The following is a 21,133-nucleotide window of genomic DNA, read 5'->3' on the forward strand; positions in this document are numbered from 1 at the left end:
AGCAAAGAATCAACAAAAATCCAAAGCACTACCATTCAAATCTTTAGATTATTTGCTGAGAAACCCATTCAAATTTGTCGAGATTATCTGCCAAAAAACCCATTCAGATCTTCTCCTCCACCTCTTCTTCATTGAGTGGTAGACTAGTGGTCGGCGACGTCCGATGTTCAACAGTAATGGCGATAGCGATGGCGGTTGACAAATCGACGACGAAGACGAAGGAAGAAGAAGACTGGGTTCTGGCCCTTCTGGGTTCAGAGTTCTCTCTTCGCTGTTAGTTTCTCTGTCGAAGTCTCGAAGACTGGACACTTCGAGTGTTTTTTAAGTTTTAATAAAAAATGAATAATATAAATATTATAAATAATATATAGTATTATATATTATATTATATATATAATTATATATAGATTAATTGGGGTCGGGTCGAGGCGGGGATTGCATTCCCCATCCCCGTCCCTGCCCCCGATCGGGGATTCAAGGATAGCCCCATCCCCGACCCCAACCTTGTCAAAATACCCCCCATACCTGACCTCATCGGGTCGGGGAGACTGAGTACCCATCGGGGATGGGAAAAATTGCCACTCCTAATTCATAGCGGCTGGTTGGGACATGTTGGGAGCATCTGGTTGGTAGCAGATCTGTACTCGAAATGGATAGGGATCTGTTAGCAACAAAACTCTTCAAACACTGTCCCAACTAGCCATTGCAGCCGTGCAGGAAATGTTCCCAATATGCGTAGTGGTCAGGCCAGGGACGTGTTGGGAATACACAGATTGGTTTTTTATGACATGTTCCAACACTCTCAGGCACATCCATCGTGCATTGGGAACATCGGCTTATAAATACGGAATACGTTCTCAATCAATGGATATGACTAAGCCCACCATAAAGGTAAGACCTGGTCTCGATCCAACACTGCACATCTCACCATATGACTAAGCCCACCATAAAGGTAAGAGAAGACCCATTATATATGAGATGTGCGGTGTGAGATAATATTGGGATGGTGTTGGGACGTATTTGATTGGCAGGTGATCCGGATTCGTTTATGATTGGCTTATCAGTCAAGGTCTTCCACCAGTGGCAGTTTTAATTAATTAAATGGGCCTTGGGCCGATGATCGTTTACGTCTGTCTGATCCTTGTCTTGAGATTGGAGATCAGCTCATCAGATCCCTTGATCTTCTGACAATGTGATGAAAAGATTTCGCTCACCAAAGCGTCCTTCTTCTTCCGATCAGTTGAGTTCACTGATTGACACGTAAAAGAGACAGGAGCGTTGCAGCTGGCAGCTGCTCCACGCTCCTTTTCTCTCTCTCTGAACTTTGGAGGAGGAACGGCGCGATCATCTTCCTGTTGGAGATTTTATGCGAAGAATACCAAAGTTAAGATAATCTCGCTATATGTTACAGCAGCAACCTTTCCCAGTCTCTTCGACATGAACATGAGACGAGCGGGTTTATCTCTGCGTGCAATCATCTCTTTGCTCTCGATTTCGTTGATCCTTCATGAGTCTGCGGGCTCGCATTCCCCTGCTTGGATTATTTCCCATGCTAAAGTAAAGCAGGTCTCCTGGAAACCAAGGTAATTTTCTATCTTTTTTATTTCCTTTTCTGTTTGCATCTCTTCTGCTAAGCCATATGATTTGCAGAGCTTTTGTCTACGAAGGTTTCCTTACGGACGAAGAATGTGATCATTTGATATCTCTTGTGAGTCTAATTTCTTCTATTCGATTCAAACAAACGATAGTTAATTAGTTTGAAGTGAGACCTGTCCTGGAACTTTCCTGTATTAATTTTCTTCTCTTTTGTCCTTTTTCTAATTGTATATCGATCCTTTTTCTTGTTTCTACTTCCTTCGGCGGTGGGGATGTCAAAGGCGAAACCGGAACTCAAGAGATCTGCTGTTGCAGATAATGTTTCGGGGAAAAGCAAGCTAAGCGAAGTGCGAACTAGCTCAGGGATGTTTATCCAGAAGGGAAAGGTTGTATCTTGTGTGTCCTTATTCTCGTTCAACTAATTTACTCATATATGAGTCGGAATTTCACCGTTTTAGTTTTGTTACATAAAATTAATGGTTTCTGGCGTTTTAGTTTCACTAAATCTTTCTGACCCCCTTCCTTTTTCTTCTCTTTGTCATCCCATGTTTCTTTTTTTTTTTTTTTTTCTTTCTTTCCATGCTCTGATAATCTCTCTGCAAGTTGCGAATGCTTATTTATTTCTTTTATTTAATGCAATGTTGTTGTTCTTTTTCCTTGATAACATTATAAGTTAATAAGCAATGCCATATGTACACAGGATTATCTTTAAAGGAGAAGTTAAACATGTTCAAAGTCCATGGTGTGAGTGATTGGCATTGTACTCCTTTACTAAATCAGTGAATGTTATCGTTTCCAATACAAAAATACTGAAATTGAAGCACGGGCAAACTAATGTGCAGTTGAGCACCATGCTCAGCCTTGCCTCCGTCCTTCCAATAGGTCCTGAATAAGGTTCGCAGGCTCTGCAACATGCTGCCTAGCATGATTTCATCCTCAAGCCCCTCTTTGAACCAACCAAGGCAACCGTGTAGATTATGTGATATACCCACCCATAAGTCCTAAATGTCAATTCCAAAAAAAAAAAAAAAAAAAAAGAAAAGGTTGGACACAACATCCACAAGAAACCTATCCCAAATGTAAGCCATGTGGTAGCAAAGCAAGCCAGATATGGTGTAATTTGCTCATATATATTTTTCTTAAGACAGTAAAAATGAAAAAGGGTGTCTTGATTGGGTGTGTTGATTTCATCAAGGGCATATTCGGAGAATGATAACTAGCATGAGAACAACCAGAGGAAGACATGACTTGAAACAGGTCCCCATTTAAGATTGATGACCAAGAGATATCAAAAATCAACCATTTCTTGACATCAAAGTATGTCCTCCCCCTAATACATCCACGATATTCTGCCTCTCTTCTTAGAAGGTGAAAAGAAGGTCTAAACAAGATGACTAGAGAATCCAGTGGATGCCACCTCCAACAAAACAAAAAGAAGAAAAACTCAAATGCATGATGCAAAGTGGCAGGAGATTAGTGGGTGGAATCACATTATTCACTTGCTTTACAATGATGACACACTTGAGGTGAAATGCACCAAAAAGGACTCAATCATATCATACACCTTTGGGTTCTTTATTTTGTAAGTCTTTGAAGCATCTTGTTTATTAGGTTAGTCGTTCTCTTCTTAACTATCATGAATTGACATGTGATTTGGTTAGGATTGAATCAATTTCAAAAATCAGTATGATAGATGGAAATTTAGCTATGGTCTTCATAGGGAGAACAAAATGATATTCCACTGCCTCAGCACCTTGACTAGAAGTAGAACACCACTTTTTTTTTCCCATAATTTCCTCTACTAAGTTGCCAATTTTTTGATAAATCCCTTTGCCATGTTCTGTTTTTGTTTTCCTTCTGCCATCTTTTTGTCAAATAGTTCTAGGAAGCATTTTGTGGATTCACAAAATTGGAATACTTGATTGTGGAAATTTTATATTCTGAATCTGATCAATGATTATTACAGTTTTTTTTTTTTTAATGCATGGGCATGGAGCAAGGCATTAGGATTTTTGATGTGAGGTTTGAGCGTTATCAGGTCTCATTATTTAAGGAGCAAATGTGAACCAAATTGAGAAAATAGTGTATAGTTATGCAAAAAAGGATTATATATATTAGAAAAAAATATATAGGTGAATTAATCATCACACAAGGAAGGATCATAAAGTAGTAAAAGCTTTCCTTCAAACCCTTATTGGAAATCTGGTACTGTAAATTAAAACTTCAAATGGGTATTGAAAACCCCAAATATCCATACAAATTAAAAAATACATACCTAGAAATCTTAGATTTTTTTTTTTTATCAATAACAAAGGATTTCATTAATTAAAGAAATAGGATTACAAAGGGGAAATAACCTCTCTTATCTCCCCGACAAAAGAAACATTGCAAAAAATTACAGTTGAGCCCAAAACAAGTCCTCCCTATTCACCCCTTGTTTTGCTAACCCATCAGCTAAGGAATTTGCACATCTCTTAACCCAAGCTACTTTAACTTCCATTTCTTTTGTCAAGCATTTGAACTTTTTCTTCTCATTGTTGTACATCCACAGACCAGTTTTATCCCCCTTTAGCCAATCTATCACCAGCTTAGAATCTCCTTCAATGATCATCTTCCCCAAATTTAAGTTCTTAGCTCTCTGAACACCATCTAACGCTGCCAAAATCTCAACTCTAAGAGAATCTTCCGCTTCAATTGGACCTGAGAACAAAATAGTAATGTTCCCTTTCTCGTCCCTTATAACACCCCCAATACCTGAAGGCCCTAGGTTGCCGATACTACTTCCATCAAAGTTCAATTTATAGAATCCGTTTGGAGGGGGGGGGACCGAATTGGAACTGAAACCTCTTGAACCGGGGATGAAAAGGCAATTTCTTTCCATTTTCTTGACAAATCATCTATTGAGACATTGTTGAAAAGATCAATTGATTTAAGCCAATGGAATACCCTGGAACAAATCACCTCCTAAATGGTTTCCTTATTCCTCTCTCTCCCTGAAAAGATTCTGGAATTCCTTTCTTCCCATATAATCCAAACAACAACAGCTTTCACACAATGCCACATTATTCTTCCCCTTTCTTTGGCAATCTGGAGAAGGAAGGAGCAAACAAACCTTTCACATCTAATGGAGGGCCCCACCTACACCCAAACAAAGAAGAAAACCATTCCCATAAACCTTTAACAAATGAATAAGAGATCAATAAATGGTAGCAATTCTCACCAGAAGCCTTACAAAGACAGCACCATTAAGGAGACAAACAATCTTTGGTCTTTTTCTATGAAGCACATCATAGGTGTTAATTCTTTCTAGGTAAGCTTCCCAACAAAAACAACCAATCCTAGGTGGGATAGGTTTGCTCCACACTTCTTTAACAGAGGAAAAGGTAGAACCCCAATAGATTCCGGTTGGGTTAGGGTGTTGAAAAAGAAAGAGCAAGTAAACAAACCATGAGGAGTGGGGGTCTAGATTCTTTTATCAGCTTAATGAGGGTCCAACTACACCCCATCAAATACACTCAAGAGAGACAAAGTACTACTTAACTCAGTATCCTAATAGCCCTTCTTAAGCCCAAATCCCAACCAAAACCGGAACTGGAATTGTAAGGAACCTGGAAAGTAGGGATAGGTTGATAGGATTGCTGGTCGTGTTACAGAAGAAGAGCTGGTTCAAGGGAGCTCACCCTCCTGAAATGGACGAGAGAGAGAGAGAGGAAGAGAAGAGAAGAGGAGAGATGAGAGAAACTCAGAACTATTTCATTCATGCCACTAAATTGATTGCTACAGATATTTATAACTGCTGATAGTGGCTTGTAACAACCCAACAAACTCTGCTCAGATCTCTGGACGTGGACGGCGCGTGTAAACAAATCTCAGAGGAGGTGCTGCTCGCCTGAGTTGTGGGGTGTGCTGACCTGGGTCCAAAGTGTCCTGGGCCTGGCTCTCCATAACTGGGCCTGCATCTGGGCCGGTCCTAACATAGGCTCATTTTTATAAAGTGACAAAGCAAACACAAAAGGGTACTCATCCCTCAATGGAGAATTTTGAATACTGACAAAAAATAAACAGGCAAGTTAGCTAGAGTGGACCTAATTAAAGTAGCCCTTCCTCCCATGAATAGGTAATTTCTTTTCCAAGAGTCAAGTCTCTTTTCTCCACCACCGGGGACCAGAAACTCACTTTCCTAAGGTTATCACCTAGAGGAAGACCTAAGTATTTCATAGGCCAACTAGATATTGCGCACCCCAAAGTATCAGTACACTCATCCATCTCCCCCTCTCCCATATTTACTCCAGCTATGCAACTTTTCTCAAAATTTACCTTTAAATTTGACATTTGCTCAAAAAGTTGCACCACAACTTTGAGATTCCTCACCCACCCCAATCTCCACCATCACAAAACAGAATTGTATCGTCAACAAACTGTAGATGAGTAAGAGATACTTCTTCCCTACCAATTCTCCATTCTTTTGTTAGACCCCTTGCATTTGCCTTTGAAATCAATCTCCCCAACACCTCTACTATTAGGGTGAATAGGAAAGGAGGGAGAGGGTCTCCTTGTCTTATACCCCTTAAGGCTAGAAAGAAATATACTACTGTTCCGTTCACTAGAATAGAATAATGATAAGTCCTCAAACACCCCATTATCCATTTGCACCATCTACCTCCAAAACCAAAGCATCCCATCACCTCCCTCAAGAAGGACCAATCCACCATATCATATGCTTTTTCTAGGTTGAGCTTTCACACCAATCCTTTCCTCCCAGACCTCCTCATATCCTCCACACATTCATTAACTATCAGAATTTGATCCACAATTTGCCTCCTCTACACAAAAGTCCCTTGGTTGGGGGAAATGATGGTAGGAAGGACAAGCCTAATCCTGAGAGATAACACCATAGCAATGATTTTGTACAAACTATTTACCAAGCTGATTGGTCGAAAATCTCTCAGGTGGGTGGCATTGGATTTTTTTGGCACCAAAGCAATGAAAGTGGAGTTCAAGCCTGGATTAATTACTCCTCTCTTGTAGAAATCTTAGAATTCATATCTAACTCATTTTTGTGATGAGAACTCTATTGCATTTAATGTGTAAAAATATTATTTACATAAGGGACCTCAAGATGTTTTTTTTTTTTTTTGAGCAATAACACTTTCATTAAATCATCAGTAGAAAATTTACAGGAGGAAGACAAACACACTTATCTTCCAAGAGCCACAAAGAGCCTCATGAAAGGAAAAAAAGAAGAAAAAGAGAAAAGAAGACACTAAAGTTACAGCTTAGCCCAAAGCAGTGAATCCCTTTCTGCCCCTTGTTTAGCTAAACCGTCAGCTAGGGAATTAGCCGATCTTTTAACCCAACATGTCTTAACTTCCATCTCCCGCACCAGCCACATGAATTTCCTCCTCTCATTGTTGTACTTCCATAAACCATTTTGATCTTTAGTCAGCCACCCTATCACCACCTCTGAATCCCCTTCAATTATGAGTTTCTTGATGTTCAACTCCTTAGCTTTCCGGACTCCTTCCATAACTGCAAAGATCTCGGCTCTAAGGGAGTCACCCACTCCAATTGGGCCTGAGAACATGGCAGAGATGACCCCATTTTTGTCCCTAAAAACACCTCCAATCCCCGATTGTCCCGGATTTCCCCTACTACAACCATCAAAGTTTAATTTCAAGAATCCACTAGGTGGGGGAGTCCAAGCCACATTCATTACTGACTTGGTCTGTGTGCAATTTGCAATTTCACCCCACTTCCTCAACATGTCATCCATAGTGTAATCTGTGAATAGTTCCAAAGATTTTAGCCACTGTACCGCCCTAATATGTATGATAGCCCTCAGTTCTGCTGCCCCTCTCTGGGTTTCTGAGAATATCCTGGAGTTTCTTTCTTCCCACAGTGTCCAACATACTGCAGCCCTTAGTCCTCTCCACTTTATCCTTCCCCTTTTTATCTGCCACCTGAAAAAGGTAGGGGAGAAAAGGCCCTGCAAGTCTGATGGGGGATTCCAGCTGCATCCAAATAAGGAGGAAGCCCAATTCCAAATTGACCTCGCAAAGTGGCAAGACACCAGTAGGTGAAAACCAGCCTCCCCATCCGCTTTACATAGAACACACCACTGAGGTGACAAGCAAGTATTGGGTCTCTTCTTTTGGAGTAGATCACCAGTGTTGATTCTTTCCAGATAGGCTTCCCAACAAAAACTACCAACCCTAGGAGGTATTGCTCTGCACTAAACCTCACCAACAGGGAAAGGGGGGAAGGTAGGACTGGTGGGCTGACTTAAGACTTTGAAGAACGAAGCACAAGAGAAGATGCCATTGGGGGTAGGTGTCCAAATTCTAGAATCCACCCTAGTGGGGTCTAAGACAACGTTATTAAGAAGTGCAATAAGGCTCGAAATACTGTCGAGGTCTAAGTCCCTCAAATCCCTTCTTAGACCCAAGTTCCACCCAATCCCAGAAGTTGAAGAGGACGGGGTGGTGAAAGACGAGATCGACTCATTTTTCAAATCAGAAAGAGCATACAAAGAAGGAAACTGATCCTTTAAAGGGGCGCTCCCCACCCAGGTTTGTTCCCAAAATTTTATGGAGTTACCGGAATTCAAGTCATACCTGATATTAGGGGAGAAAACTGGTAGCAGGTCATGAATGGCTTTCCAAGGAGAATTGCTTGTGGTCCTAGCTCTGATTCCAGCGTCCCATCCATTGTGCTCCAGCTCATGTATACTTGCCACTATTCTAGCCCATAGCTTCTCCTTCTCCATAGGGAACCACCACAACCACTTCCCCAAGAGAGTCATATTCCTTCTCCTGATACTCCCAAGCCCCACGCCACCACAAGACTTACTCCTACATACTATCTCCCAGCTAACTCTGTGATCCCTCTTCTCCTCTCCTGTCTCCCACAGTAAATCTCTCATTAGCTTCTCTAATCTGTTAGCAACCTTCACTGGGATTTTAAACACCGACAGGAAAAAGATGGGTAAGTTAGCAAGCGTGGCCTTAATTAGTGTAATTCTCCCACCGAGAGAGAGGTAGTTCTTTTTCCAGGATACCAGTCTTTTTTCAAACCTTTCCATCACCGGGTTCCAAAAGCTCTCTCTCATGGGATTATCACCTAATGGCAACCCTAAGTAGTTCAAAGGCCACCCCGAAACTTCACTCCCCAACACTTCAGCACTCTCCCTGATCTCTCCCTCCTCCAAGTTTACCCCCACTACACAACTTTTCCCAAGGTTAACCTTTTTTTTTTTGATGAATAATAATAAGTTTATTGATTCAGAAGCAAAATAGAGTGAGTTCATACATCATCCCAACGAGAGGCGCGAGCTGCAGCCCCTCCTTGAAACTTACAAGTAAACTAGGAAAGAAAAACAAGAATCACAACTGAGCCTAAAATAATTCTTCCCTATTTACCCCTTGCTTAACTAACACATCTGACAAGGTATTTGCTGATCTCCCCACCCACTGTACAGTGACCAACATATTCCTTGTCAACCAAATAAATTTCTTCATTTCATTCTTGTATCGCCACATAGCCTCTTCAGAATTTTTCAACCAACCCACCACCACTTTGGAATCCCCTTCGATTATTAGGTGTTGTACCCCCAGCTGGTTTGCAAATTGGACCCCTTGTACAACAGCTAAAAGTTTTGCCCTGATGGAATTCCCAATTCCCAAAGGACCTGAGTAGAGCAACAAAATCTCTCCCTTCTCATTTCTCAAAGCACCCCCCACTCCGGATAATCCTGGATTACCCATGCTGCTTCCATCAAAGTTCAACTTAATTGAGCCTTCGGGTGGAGGAGACCATCTTGTAATTGATTTGGCCTTTAAAGATGAACACCTTGCTACTGCTGACCAATTTCTCCAAATGTCATTAAAGGAGAATTGATGAAAGATTTCCAAAGTCTTCAGCCAATGTATTGCCCTGTTTAACACAGTCTTTCAAATCTTGGCTGTTCCTTTCTTTATCTTGAAAAATTCTGAGATTCCTTTCTTCCCAAAGAGTCCAAGTCAAGGCAGCACGAGCACATCTCCACATAATTCCTCTATTTTTGTAGGCCAATAAAAGGTAGAATGGTTGAAGAGCATGTGAACTTTTGCTAGTAGACTCCAACTACCCCCAAACAATGAAAGTAGCCAAGCTCAAAGCCCTGCAGAAAAGGGACAAGATACTAATAGATGGTAACAATCCTCACCGTGAGCTCTACAGAGGATACACCAATTAGGAGAAATACAGAGAAAAGGTCTTCTCTTTTGTAGGTTGTCTAAAGTGTTTATTTTCCCATGGAAAACTTCCCAACAAAAAGCCATAATTTTTGGGGGAACTGGCCTACACCAAATTTCTTTCGACGGAAAGGGTTGGTGAGTAGAAAGTTGAGAGATGGACTTGAAAAAAGAAGCATAAGTGAAGGTTCCTTTGGGTCTAGGAGTCCAAACCCTCTTATCTGGCTTGGAGGGATCCAAACAAACCTGACTAAGACACCCAAACAAAAAAGAAAGAGACTCAATTTCAACATCCCTAAGTCCTCTACGAAACCCAAAATGCCAAGTAGGATCTAAGGGTGTTCCCAAAGGTGAGACAAATTTTGAGACCACCTCTTTTTTGTACAAAGAAATAGAAAAAAGCGAAGGGAACAAATCCTTTAACGGTGAGTCTCCTACCCAAATATCCTCCCAAAAAAGGATAGAGTTGCCAGAACAAACTTCATACCTGATAAAATTGAGGAATTGAGGAAGGGTGTTGTGAATAGCCTTCCAAGGTGCTGCTAGGTTAGTTTGCCTCGATACATCAGCATCCCATCCATTCTCTGACCTCCCATGAATGCTTCCCACCACCTCATGCCACAATCTCTCTCTTTCCAAAGGCCATCTCCACAACCATTTCCCTAACAGAGCTTGATTCTTTCTAGTTACCCTCCCAATTCCCAAACCCCCCTCTTCTTTACTTCTGCACACAATTTCCCAATTAACCAAGTGATCATTTTTCTCTTGTCCCGGCTCCCATAAGAAGTCTCTCATCAACTTCTCCAACTTCCTAGCTTCCCTAACTGGTATCCTAAAGACAGACAAATAATAGGTAGGTAAGTTTGCCAAGGTAGCTCTTATTAGGGTAATTCTTCCTCCTAAAGAGATATAGTTCCTCTTCCATGAGACTAATCTCTTCTCAAACTTTTCTAACACTGGGGTCCAAAATCTACTCTCCCTAGGATTTGCCCCTAAAGGAAGCCCTAAATATGACATAGGCCAAGCAGAGGTGGAACACTCAAGACACTCCGCAATAGCCTCGACCTCCCCTACCTCCAAATTTATACCTGCTACACAACTCTTTTCCAAATTTATTCTCAAATTAGAGACACTTTCAAATCCTTTTATTAGCTCCTTTAGGTTTGCTACCTTTTCACTAAGACCTCCTTCACAAAAAATCATTAGGTCGTTGCAAACTGAAGGTGGGTGACGGGGACTTGGTGTCTCCCTATTCTCCAACCCCTAATGGCATCTTCGCTATCAGCCTTAGTAATGATCCTACTAATCACATCAGCTACTAAGGTAAAAAGGAAGGGTGAAAGTGGATCCCCTTGCCTGACACCCCTGCAAGCTGGAAAAAAGTCCCTCACCGTACCATTTACCAGAATTGAGTAGTGACAAGTACTGATACACCCAAAGATCCAACTACACCACTTGTCCCCAAATCCACCATTTCACATAACCTCTAATAGAAACTCCCAGTCCACCAAATCATAGGCCTTTTCAAGATCCAATTTACAAATGAATCCTTTCCTACTAGACCTTTTCATTTCCTCCACACACTCATTCGCAATTAAGATCTGATCTGTTATTTGTCGCCCTTGAATGAAAGCCCCCTAAGTTTCACTAATGATGGTAGGGAGGATTGTTTTGATCCTCAATGAGAGCACTTTAGCCAGAATTTTATAGATGCTTGTCACCAGACTAATAGGCCTATAATCTTTTGGGTGGTTGGCATCATTCTTCTTAGGTATCAAGGCCAAAAAGGTGGCATTAATTCCAGGGCTTATAGTGTGATTGTCTGCAAATTCCTTAAAGACTTCAGCTAGATCCTCTTTCAACACTTCCCAACAGTCTTGATAAAAACCCATTGTAAAGCCATCTGGACCCGTAGCCTTGGATCTATCCATTAGAAAGACAACTTTCTTAATCTCTTCTTCCTCGAAATCCCTTTCCAGCCACCTTGCCACTCCTTCATCAATTCTTGGCCAATCCACCCTTTCCATGACTGTTCTCTCACTCAAAGGCCTTCTATAAATCGATTTGAAGTGGTCCACAAATTTTTTGGCTATGTCATCCTGGTTGGTAATCACCTCCTCTCCTATCTCTAGCTTGGTCACAAAATTCTTTCTTCGTCTTCCATTTGCCAAATCATGGAAGAATCTAGTGTTCCCATCGCCTTCCTTAATCCACTTGTGTCTAGATTTTTGTCTCCAACTGATTTCTTCCCTCAATAACACTTCTTCCAACTTCTTTTTTAATTGTCTCCTTTAACACTCTGTCCTCCTCGGTCAGCCCATTGTGAGATTCCTTTACATCCAAATTCTCTATTCGAGAGATTAGGCCCAATTTTTGCTCCTCAATTCTACCAAACTGATCTCTATTCCACTCTTTTATTTTGGCTCTCGACCTTTTTAATTTCTTGTGGAACTTGATCCCCTTCCATCTTACCCCCCTCTCCTCCTCACCCCACCACTCCTTCACTTTTTTCACAAAATCTGGATGGGTAAGCCACATATTTTCGAATCTAAAAGGTTTGGGTCCTATAGGAAAAGACTCAGTTCCTATTTGGATAGGACAGTGATCGGAGGTGACCCTGGGTAATGCCCTAGCAACCAAGTTTTCCAAACTATTCTCCCAGGCAAGGTTAAAAAGGAATCTATCCAACTTCGAGCACAAAGGGGTTTCCTGAAGGTTGGACCAAGTGTAACTGGCTTGCAACAGAGGTATTTCCTTCAGTTCACAATCTTCAATAAAACCATTAAATTTCCTCATGCTTGTTGAGATTACCTGTTGGGGATTACTGGTTTCATCAGAGAATCTAATGGCGTTAAAATCCCCGCCCAGGCACCAAGGACCATCCCATAGCCCCTTGATTGCATATAGTTCCTCCCACATCTCATTCCTCTCTCTATAGGAATTAGGGCCATAAACATTGGTTAAGACCCATACACACCCATTTTCTACATTCTTGCACTTAATGGAAACTGAGAATCTGCCTATCAATTCTTCCACTACTTCCACCACATCCTCCCTCCATAGTGTTACAATCCCCCCCGAGGCTCCCCAAGAAGGAGACGAGCTCCAACCTAAACCTCTAGACCTCCAAAAACTCCTCACCCATCTCCCATCTAATTCCATCAGTTTGGATTCTTGTAACAACACAATATCAGGTTTTTCCCTTCGGAGTAGGTCTTTGATCGCCCTTCTCTTCCTTGCACTCCCTAACCCTCTTACATTCCAGCTAATAATTTTCATCGATATAAAATAGCAAAGGAACCCAATAAGAGGCCATATTCTCCTCATTTTAGGCCCTTCCTCCTATCCCCTCTACCACTGAAATCTAAATCCCCCTCAATGTCTGAGATTAGCCTTTCCACTTCAGATCTTTTTTTCTTATTTGTTCCTCTTTCCCCCCCCCCCTTCCCAATTTCTCCATCCTTTCCAGCCAATGTTTGAGAAAGAATTTTACCCTTCTCACACTTATTTTTGCTACAACATCTTTCTAGGAGTCCTTCCTTTTTATTTTGTTCCTCCATCATTGTACAGATCAACTCTCAAATTCTATCCGCCTCCCCCTTACTACTTCCTTCCAACACCCTTTCTCCTCCTTCCACTATCACCCTCTCTCTTGCATCAGAAACTCCTGGATGGGAAGCTAGGATATCTATTACAGGCATAGCAAACAAGTCAGTACCTAAAACAAAATTGATACCCATACCTGATAGAACGGGGGTAGGACTAGAATCACTGGAAATGACTTGCTGACAGGCGGCACATGGTTTTAAAGCCTTTCCCCTTTTTGGACAAGGTTGGGAAGTAGACATGGTGAAAGAATCACTTCCTGATGACCTACCCCCTTTTCCTTGGCTTGTATCACAAACTTACTATTCCCACTCTCTCTCTAGACCTCCCACCATTTTGCAATGGCCTTTTGTTTTTGCCATGACCACTGGCCCTTGTTGTACCCTGCTGTTACTGAGATAAGCCTTCTCCTCCCTTATGGAGGCTTTTTTCTCATTTGCTACTCTTTGAGCTAAGAACTCTTTGAGCAACCAGTCTACTTCCCCCCCAGCCTTGGTTCTGTTTTCCTGCTGGTAGACACACGAGTTGCCTTTGTCCCTTACCAAAAAATTCAGCCAAAGCTATGAAGAACCCCTTTCTATTCCTCTTACATTCAACAACATATCTTCTCCCTTCTAGTGTACTAAAATCCTGCTAGTTTATCTGCTTACCTTTTGAACAGGCTCCAGCTATGAACTTTCTTAGCCACTCGATCACTTCTAATCCTTCCAGCAATATTGTACCCTTTTTTGCTTCCCTTACCTTCAGGCTTACCTTCCCCTTGATTCTCATCTCTTCGAACAGGAGATTTTTTGCTTCTATCTTCAAGGATCTCCTCCACTAACCTGCCTGCACGAACTCCCTCCCCTCCATTTTCCCTCCCATCTCAGTTCCTCACCCTCTCCACCCTCTCACCCTCTCTATTCGCATTCAAGCATTCATGGCAGCACCAATAACACTACACATCATGCTTCTTCCTCAGGTACTCATAAAACCCCATAATTAATTCTAGTGTTTCTCACCATATGACCAGTGTTTCATAGTTATTCACCTCTTACCAACTTCTTTCTGGCCGGGATAAGATATCCCTTGCTCCTTTCATGTCTCCATACTAAAGAAGAGTGTATCCTCTAACCAAGCAGTGAGACTAGACCCTCCCATCTCCAATGATGAAGGCAAGCTCATCCCAAGGTTAACCTTCAAGTTAGACATTTGCTCAAACAGTTGTATCACCAACTTCAAGTTCCTGATAAAACTCACATTACCGCCTTCACAAAATAGAATCGTGTCATCAGCAAACTGTAAGTGAGTGAGGGGGGTTTCCACCCTCCCAACTCTCCAGCCTCTAATGAGCCCCCTAGAATCTGCTCTGTGAATCAGTTTCCCCAAAACTTCCACAATTAGAATGAACAAGAAAGGAGACAGGGGGTCTCCTTGTCTTATACCCCTACTGGCTGGAAAGAAATCTACCACTGTCCCATTCACTAGCACTGAATAATGACAACTCCTGACACAACCCATGATCCACTTGCACCATCTAGCCCCAATCCCAAATTTAGTCAAAACTTTCCTGAAGAAATCCCAGTCCACCAAGTCATAAGCCTTTTCCAAGTCCAACTTACAAACCACTCCCTTCTTCTTATCCCTCTTAAAATTCTCCACACTCTCATTAGCAATTAAAATCTGATAAGTAATTTGTCTTCCACTCACAAAGGCTCCTTGATAGTGTGCAATGATATCGGGCAGTACCTTTTTCAGCCTCAAAGACAACACTTTTGCAATGATCTTATACAAGCTATTAACCAAGCTAATTGGCCTAAAATCCTTCGGGTGGGATGCATCTTTCTTTTTTGGAATTAAGGCTATAAATGTAGAGTTCACACCCGGATTGACAATTCCTCTCCTAAAAAACTCCTCAAACACCCGCAAGAGATCATCTTTCAAGATATCCCAACGGTCTTGATAAAAAGCCATTGTGAACCCATCCGGCCCTGGAGCTTTTGTTTTATCCATAAAAAACACAACCTCCTTGATCTCTTCTAGAGTAAAGCTTCTTTCCAACCTTCTCCTGTTCTCCACCCCTACATCTGGCCAGTCCAAACCTTCTACCCACACCCTTCTAATCACAAGCCTTCTTAGAATATATTTGAAGTGCTCCACATAGGCCCTGGCAATCTCTTCTTGTTATACTAACTCGACTCCATCTACTACCAATTTGGAGATAAAGTTCTTCTTTCTCCTGCCATCTACTAGAGAATGGAAATACCTAGTGTTTCTGTCTCCCTCTTGCAACCACTTACACCGAGATTTTTGCCTCCAACTAATTTCCTCCTTGTGCAGACAATCCTCTAGCTGTCTTCTCAAATTCTCTTGAGATCATTGTGCTTGTGCATTATATTTTGCATGAGCCTCTGAATGTTTCCCTAACCCTTGCCTTGAGATGATCCTCAACACATAAGCTTCTCATGCCTTTTAAAACATTGGATTATAAAAGTTGTACCAATAATTTTACCACCTTCCTCAACTCTTCTAGTTTGGAAGTTGGTTAAGTTTTATATAGATGTTGGTTCTTAGATTGATTTCTAATCAGATCTTATAAACTTGCAGCTTTGTTACCAATAAGGGGAACACCTTTTTCTGTGTTTATAGTTATCTTGTCTCTACTTAGAACACTGGAATTCAAGTATAAGTGATGGGATTAAGTTGTTGGGTAAAGATGCCTGAGCAATTATCATCCAAAGTAATGGAGTTTATGATTTATGACCCCAACTTCTTATGTATTTTATTATCTTGTTGCTATGGTTCCAGCTTATTTTATGTTTTCTGAAAACTTTCACTTTATATTATATACAATTTGGTAAATTATGGCTCCTGCATAAGGATTCTTCTTTCGTCATAAGTCATGACTAATCATATTTTTATTTTCTTTACATGCATTTCAAACTCTTCTTGTGTAGGATCCTATTGTTACTAGAATAGAGGACAAGATTGCAGCATGGACCTTTCTTCCCAAAGGTGTATTATCAGACGAACTTTTGGTTTGACTCTGTATTCTGAATTATTATTTAGAATTCTTCTTCCAGTTATTTTTCTTGAAGATAAATAAAAAAGAAAAATTATTATGAAAGAAGAGAAGAAGATTACAAAAAGGTGATGTGACATCACCCACCAAGAACAAATGAAAACAAACACCAAAAATCTCCCATTACACCCCAAAAACCACAATCCAAACCCAACTAAAAAAACCTCAAAACAACGCACAACCAGACCCAGAATGATGCAAACCCAATCTTGAACATAACCCCTAAACCACCAAACCTGACAAAAACATGCAGAACTCTCCAGCCCAACAACCAAGACTAGACAGTCATCCAAAAGACTAAGACCCCCTTCCCACTACAAAAACACTTTGCCCAATACTTTCTTAGTCTTCTTAGCCCTCTTGTTAAGCCCAACCCCAAATAATCCTCCCTTCAATATAGAAAAAATCTTTGAAACTGGAACATTCTGATTGATTTTTCGGTGTTCGAATCTTCTTACTGTGTTAGGAAGAAAAACATATTCCTCTTTTTATCATTTATCCCTTCTAACTCTAATACCGTGTTCTTCTCAAAAACTTGCTCTGCTTCCACCTCATTTCAGAACATCCCCATCAAATTCTTCTTCCAGTTAAAGATTATATAAGCTTCCAAATTGTAGAGTATTATTTGTTGGAATGCCACTTGTTCAGTTCATATCATCATGTTAGAATATTCAACACTTTGTATTTATTTCAATTCTGTCACTTTTCACTAGAGTAATTCCTTAGCATCTTTGGAAAAAAAAATATTGGTTTTCTATTGTTTTTGGTTGGGGAAGGGGGGAGGAGTAATTTGGGAATCCTGTTCCTCTTTAATATGGGTGCATTGCTAGTTAATAGTCAAAAAGAATTCTTGGGAAACCAAAAATATGTTGTGCAGAAGTGTGGCTGTGGGGATTGATAGCAGTGGCACCAAAAGAAAGAGAAAAGTATGCGCAAGGATCTTGCATGGTTCAGCGGGATACCAACAATCCACCAGCAAAAATTGTCAAAATAATTCACCAATGTATGAGGTTACAATGAATCCCAAATGTGAACAAGCCAAAAATTTCCAAAGAAATATTTATCAAAAGAAAAAATCCAAAGAAACATACTCTGAAAAGCCACTATCTTACCAAGTGACATACTCTTCTGAGTTCTGACACCAATCTCATAAAAGGATCTGATAGGAATTGATCAGCACCCTTGAAGACTTATTCTAGAAAGAAGGCCTTACAACAGGTCCTGATATGGCATAATGATGGTACTTGGGATTTGGACTGAATTGAACACCAAGGGTATTTTTGCCATTTGACAATTTTTTGTAGGGTCCAATAATAGGGTTTGATTGCCTATTTATAGTTTGTTTATGTTTAAAATTTTAGAGTCATTGTATAACTAGGATTAGAGTTATTGAGTCTTCATTGAATGAAGTATAAGATATGACAACTTAGTTTGAGTCCTACTAGGATTATTGAGTCTAACATTTAGACTCCTAAAATTATTATGAGTTTAGAGTCTATAAATATGTATAGACTATAGACATTTTACACAAAGAGCAATGAAGTTTATTGAGTTTTTTTCAGCTTATGCTAACTATTGTGAGTGACTCCCATGCCCTGAAGTGATTCTAGGCACCCTGTGACTGATTCTAGGTATTTTCTCTCTTCTTTCTCTCCCTACTTTCTCTTTTATTCCTTCAAGAAGCCATTACATCCATCAACAGCCATAGAATTTTGATCAAAGAAGACCATTTAACATTCTCTAAGGACTAGAACTGAGCTGGTCCTACATCAGTTTGGCATCAGAGCCAAGGTTATAGGCTGTTATCATCATGGCTACACGTAGTGGCAAGCAGTACAGGGGTCGGCTGATTGATACACAGAGATTCATTGATTTTCACCCTTTGCAAGAGAGTTGAAACTATTGAAGCACAAGTAAAAGAACTTCAAGAAGCTAAAGAAGAAGAAATCCACCAAGAAGCACCCATAATCAATGAAAGGGATGGAAGACGAAACAAGGGATCTGTCCATGAAGATGGTATTGCTGAATATAAAGAATCTATTAATCTTAGAGGGTGACAAAGAGCTGCAAACTACACAAGAGTACTAGTGTACCACTTGCACAAGCTAATCGAGCTCAAAATACCCATCTTTTTCATGTTGGTTATGCAGATGATATAACCAAGAAGGTAAAGGTGGATGTTTCTAATTTCAATGGAGATTTAGGTTCTCAATCTTTTTCAGATTGGTTGGTTGCACTGGAGGAATACTTTGATTTGTATGACATGATTGATAATCGGAGGATCAGATTTGCACATATGAAGTTTGGTGGTCAAGATAAAGTATGGTGGAAAAGCATGGAGCGACGATTGGAGGAGGTGATGGTCCTATTTCTACATGGTCAGAAATGAAGAAACATTTGAGGGACAAGTACCTCCCAATGGACATCCAAGATGAGTTATATGAGGAATTGACTAACCTCAAGCAAGGTATGTACTTTGTAGTTGAATACATGCACAAATTTGATGGATTATCTATTAGATGTGATACTACTGAAAGTGAGAGGCAAAAGTTGGCTCGATTCAAGAATGGACTAAGGGCTGAAATCAAGAAAGAGATGGTAACTGCTCGAGTCTTTGACTTGGAGGATGCCTACCAAGTTGCTATCAAAATTGAGAAGAGTTTAAAACAAACAATTAAAAGGCAATTTGTATCACAAGTTGGGGAGTATGCAGCTCGTAAGCAAGCTGATGGGGGAAAGATTTCTAGGCCGGCATATTCTAATGCCGTCTCTAATAAACCTAGTGGGTCTAGACCTTATCAAGGGGCTGACTATAAGAGTAGATCGGTTTCTAGTGGTGTTACTCAGGAAAAAACAGCTTGATACTAGTTGCTTTAGATGTGGAAGAAAGGGCCATATGGCTTACCAATGTTCTACCAAAAGCCTTAATATCATTTATAAAAAAGGCATTGAAGCGGTAGACGACCTAGGTGATGACTTAGCTGAAGAAAGAGGATTATTCCTTCACTAATAATGATGCTTTAGATGAAAACAACAACTTGTTGGTGTAGTTCGGCATATTCTTGCATCCTTGAAGGAAGAAATCAAGGAAGATTGGCTTCGTACAGTAATATTTCAAACTATAGTGAGTAGTGGAGACAAACGTTGTAAGCTTATCATAGACAGTGAAAGTAGTATGAATGTGGTTTCTAAAGGCACTATGGATTGACTAAAGTTGACACCAAAACCACATCCACAACCATATAAGATTGTTTGGGTTCATAAGTCAACCATTCTGGTAACTAAATGAGCCCTCATTACTATTTCTTATGGTAGTTATTCCGATTCTATTGGGTGTGACATTGTTCTTATGAATGTTACACACACATTGCTTGGAAAGCCTTGGTTGTATGATAGGGATATACCATTGTGGAAGGGAGAACACCTATCACTTCCTATTTAATGGGAAGAAAGTTATCATGAAGCCAATGTCACCGAAGGTTGTTCCACCTATCACTTCTTATTTACACACATTGCTTTATTTAAGCAACCAGATGTTGTTCCACCTATTGAAATGCCTAAAGAACTGGTCCAAGTGTTGGATGAGTTTTCAAGTTTGGCACTAGAAGAGCTACCTAATGAGTTACCTCCCATGAGAGATGTTAACAGCTGTTATTTTTTCCTATGTATAGTACCGCAGGGTACTATTGTACTTTTGCTCCTTTTTATTTTAGTTGCTGTCGCCCTAGTATATATATTAAAAAGCTGCGCCGCCAGCAGTAATCTTTTTGCTCTCAGTTCTCTCTTCTCTCTTCTACTCTCTCTTTTCTCTCTTCTTTCATTCTTCTCTCCTGCATAACATGGTATTAGAGCAGGACTACCAGATTTGAAAGGAGAAGTCGAGCGAACAGTCTTTTTTCTTCTTCGCACGAGATTTCCAGATCTGCCGCCCTCACACATTGAAGTAACCGTTCTCTCTCTCTCTTACCTTTTTTTCTGGTCGTGTGCCAGGGCAGAACCTGTACTAGGTCTGCCGATTGGATGTGAGGTGATCAGCACCTCTTCCTTTCCTTTTTTGTGGGGTCGACTGATCCCTATGAAACTGTAGGCCGTGAGGACCTATTTTATGTGCTGCAACAGCAGCTTTTATGGTGAATTGTGGGTCAGAAAGTGACCAGTACCTCTTGTGTGTTGCAACAACTGCTTTTATGGTGAACTGAAGGTTAGAAAGTGACCAGTACTTGCTGTAACAGTAGTCCTGTTGATGCGTATGTCAAGAGATGACCTGTATGCACTATGGCAACACTTGTGTTGAACTTGTAAGTTAAGGGATGACTTGTTAGTGCTGTAACAGCACCTGTAACAACACTTTAAGGTTGTGTACCCCATTTAAGAGTTGTTTTTGAATCTGAAATCATGAGTGGTGAAGATTCTGCTACATCCGGTGTTTCCTCAATGTTGAATGGAATGAGTGGGGTGTAGACCTATCATTTCCCATGTCTGTTATCCCTCTTGATGGTTTAAATTATTTAGAGTGGCCAAGAGGGATCAAGCTATACACCACTACAAGGGAAAAGATATATTAATGGGAGAATCAAAGAACCACATTCTGGGAGTGTTGAATATGACAGATGGAACTAGGAAAACAGCATGGTCATGT

The 21,133-nt window shown here is 40.6% G+C and overlaps 1 protein-coding gene across 1 annotated transcript in view; it reads left to right on the forward strand.

The window, feature by feature from the left end:
* Positions 1-1,237: 1,237 nt before the first annotated feature.
* LOC104586889 (putative prolyl 4-hydroxylase 4) overlaps positions 1,238-21,133 on the forward strand; it is a 50,198-nt gene continuing 30,302 nt past the window's right edge. The window contains exons 1-4 of the mRNA XM_010244270.3: positions 1,238-1,583; positions 1,651-1,708; positions 1,878-1,982; positions 16,370-16,427. Of these exons, the coding sequence (XP_010242572.1) occupies positions 1,438-1,583; positions 1,651-1,708; positions 1,878-1,982; positions 16,370-16,427 (367 nt within the window). The 5' untranslated portion in view covers positions 1,238-1,437. The remainder of the gene's footprint in view (positions 1,584-1,650; positions 1,709-1,877; positions 1,983-16,369; positions 16,428-21,133) is intronic.

This window comes from Nelumbo nucifera, chromosome 3, assembly GCF_055504915.1.
Source record: "Nelumbo nucifera cultivar China Antique chromosome 3, China Antique-T2T, whole genome shotgun sequence".
Lineage (NCBI taxonomy): Eukaryota > Viridiplantae > Streptophyta > Magnoliopsida > Proteales > Nelumbonaceae > Nelumbo > Nelumbo nucifera.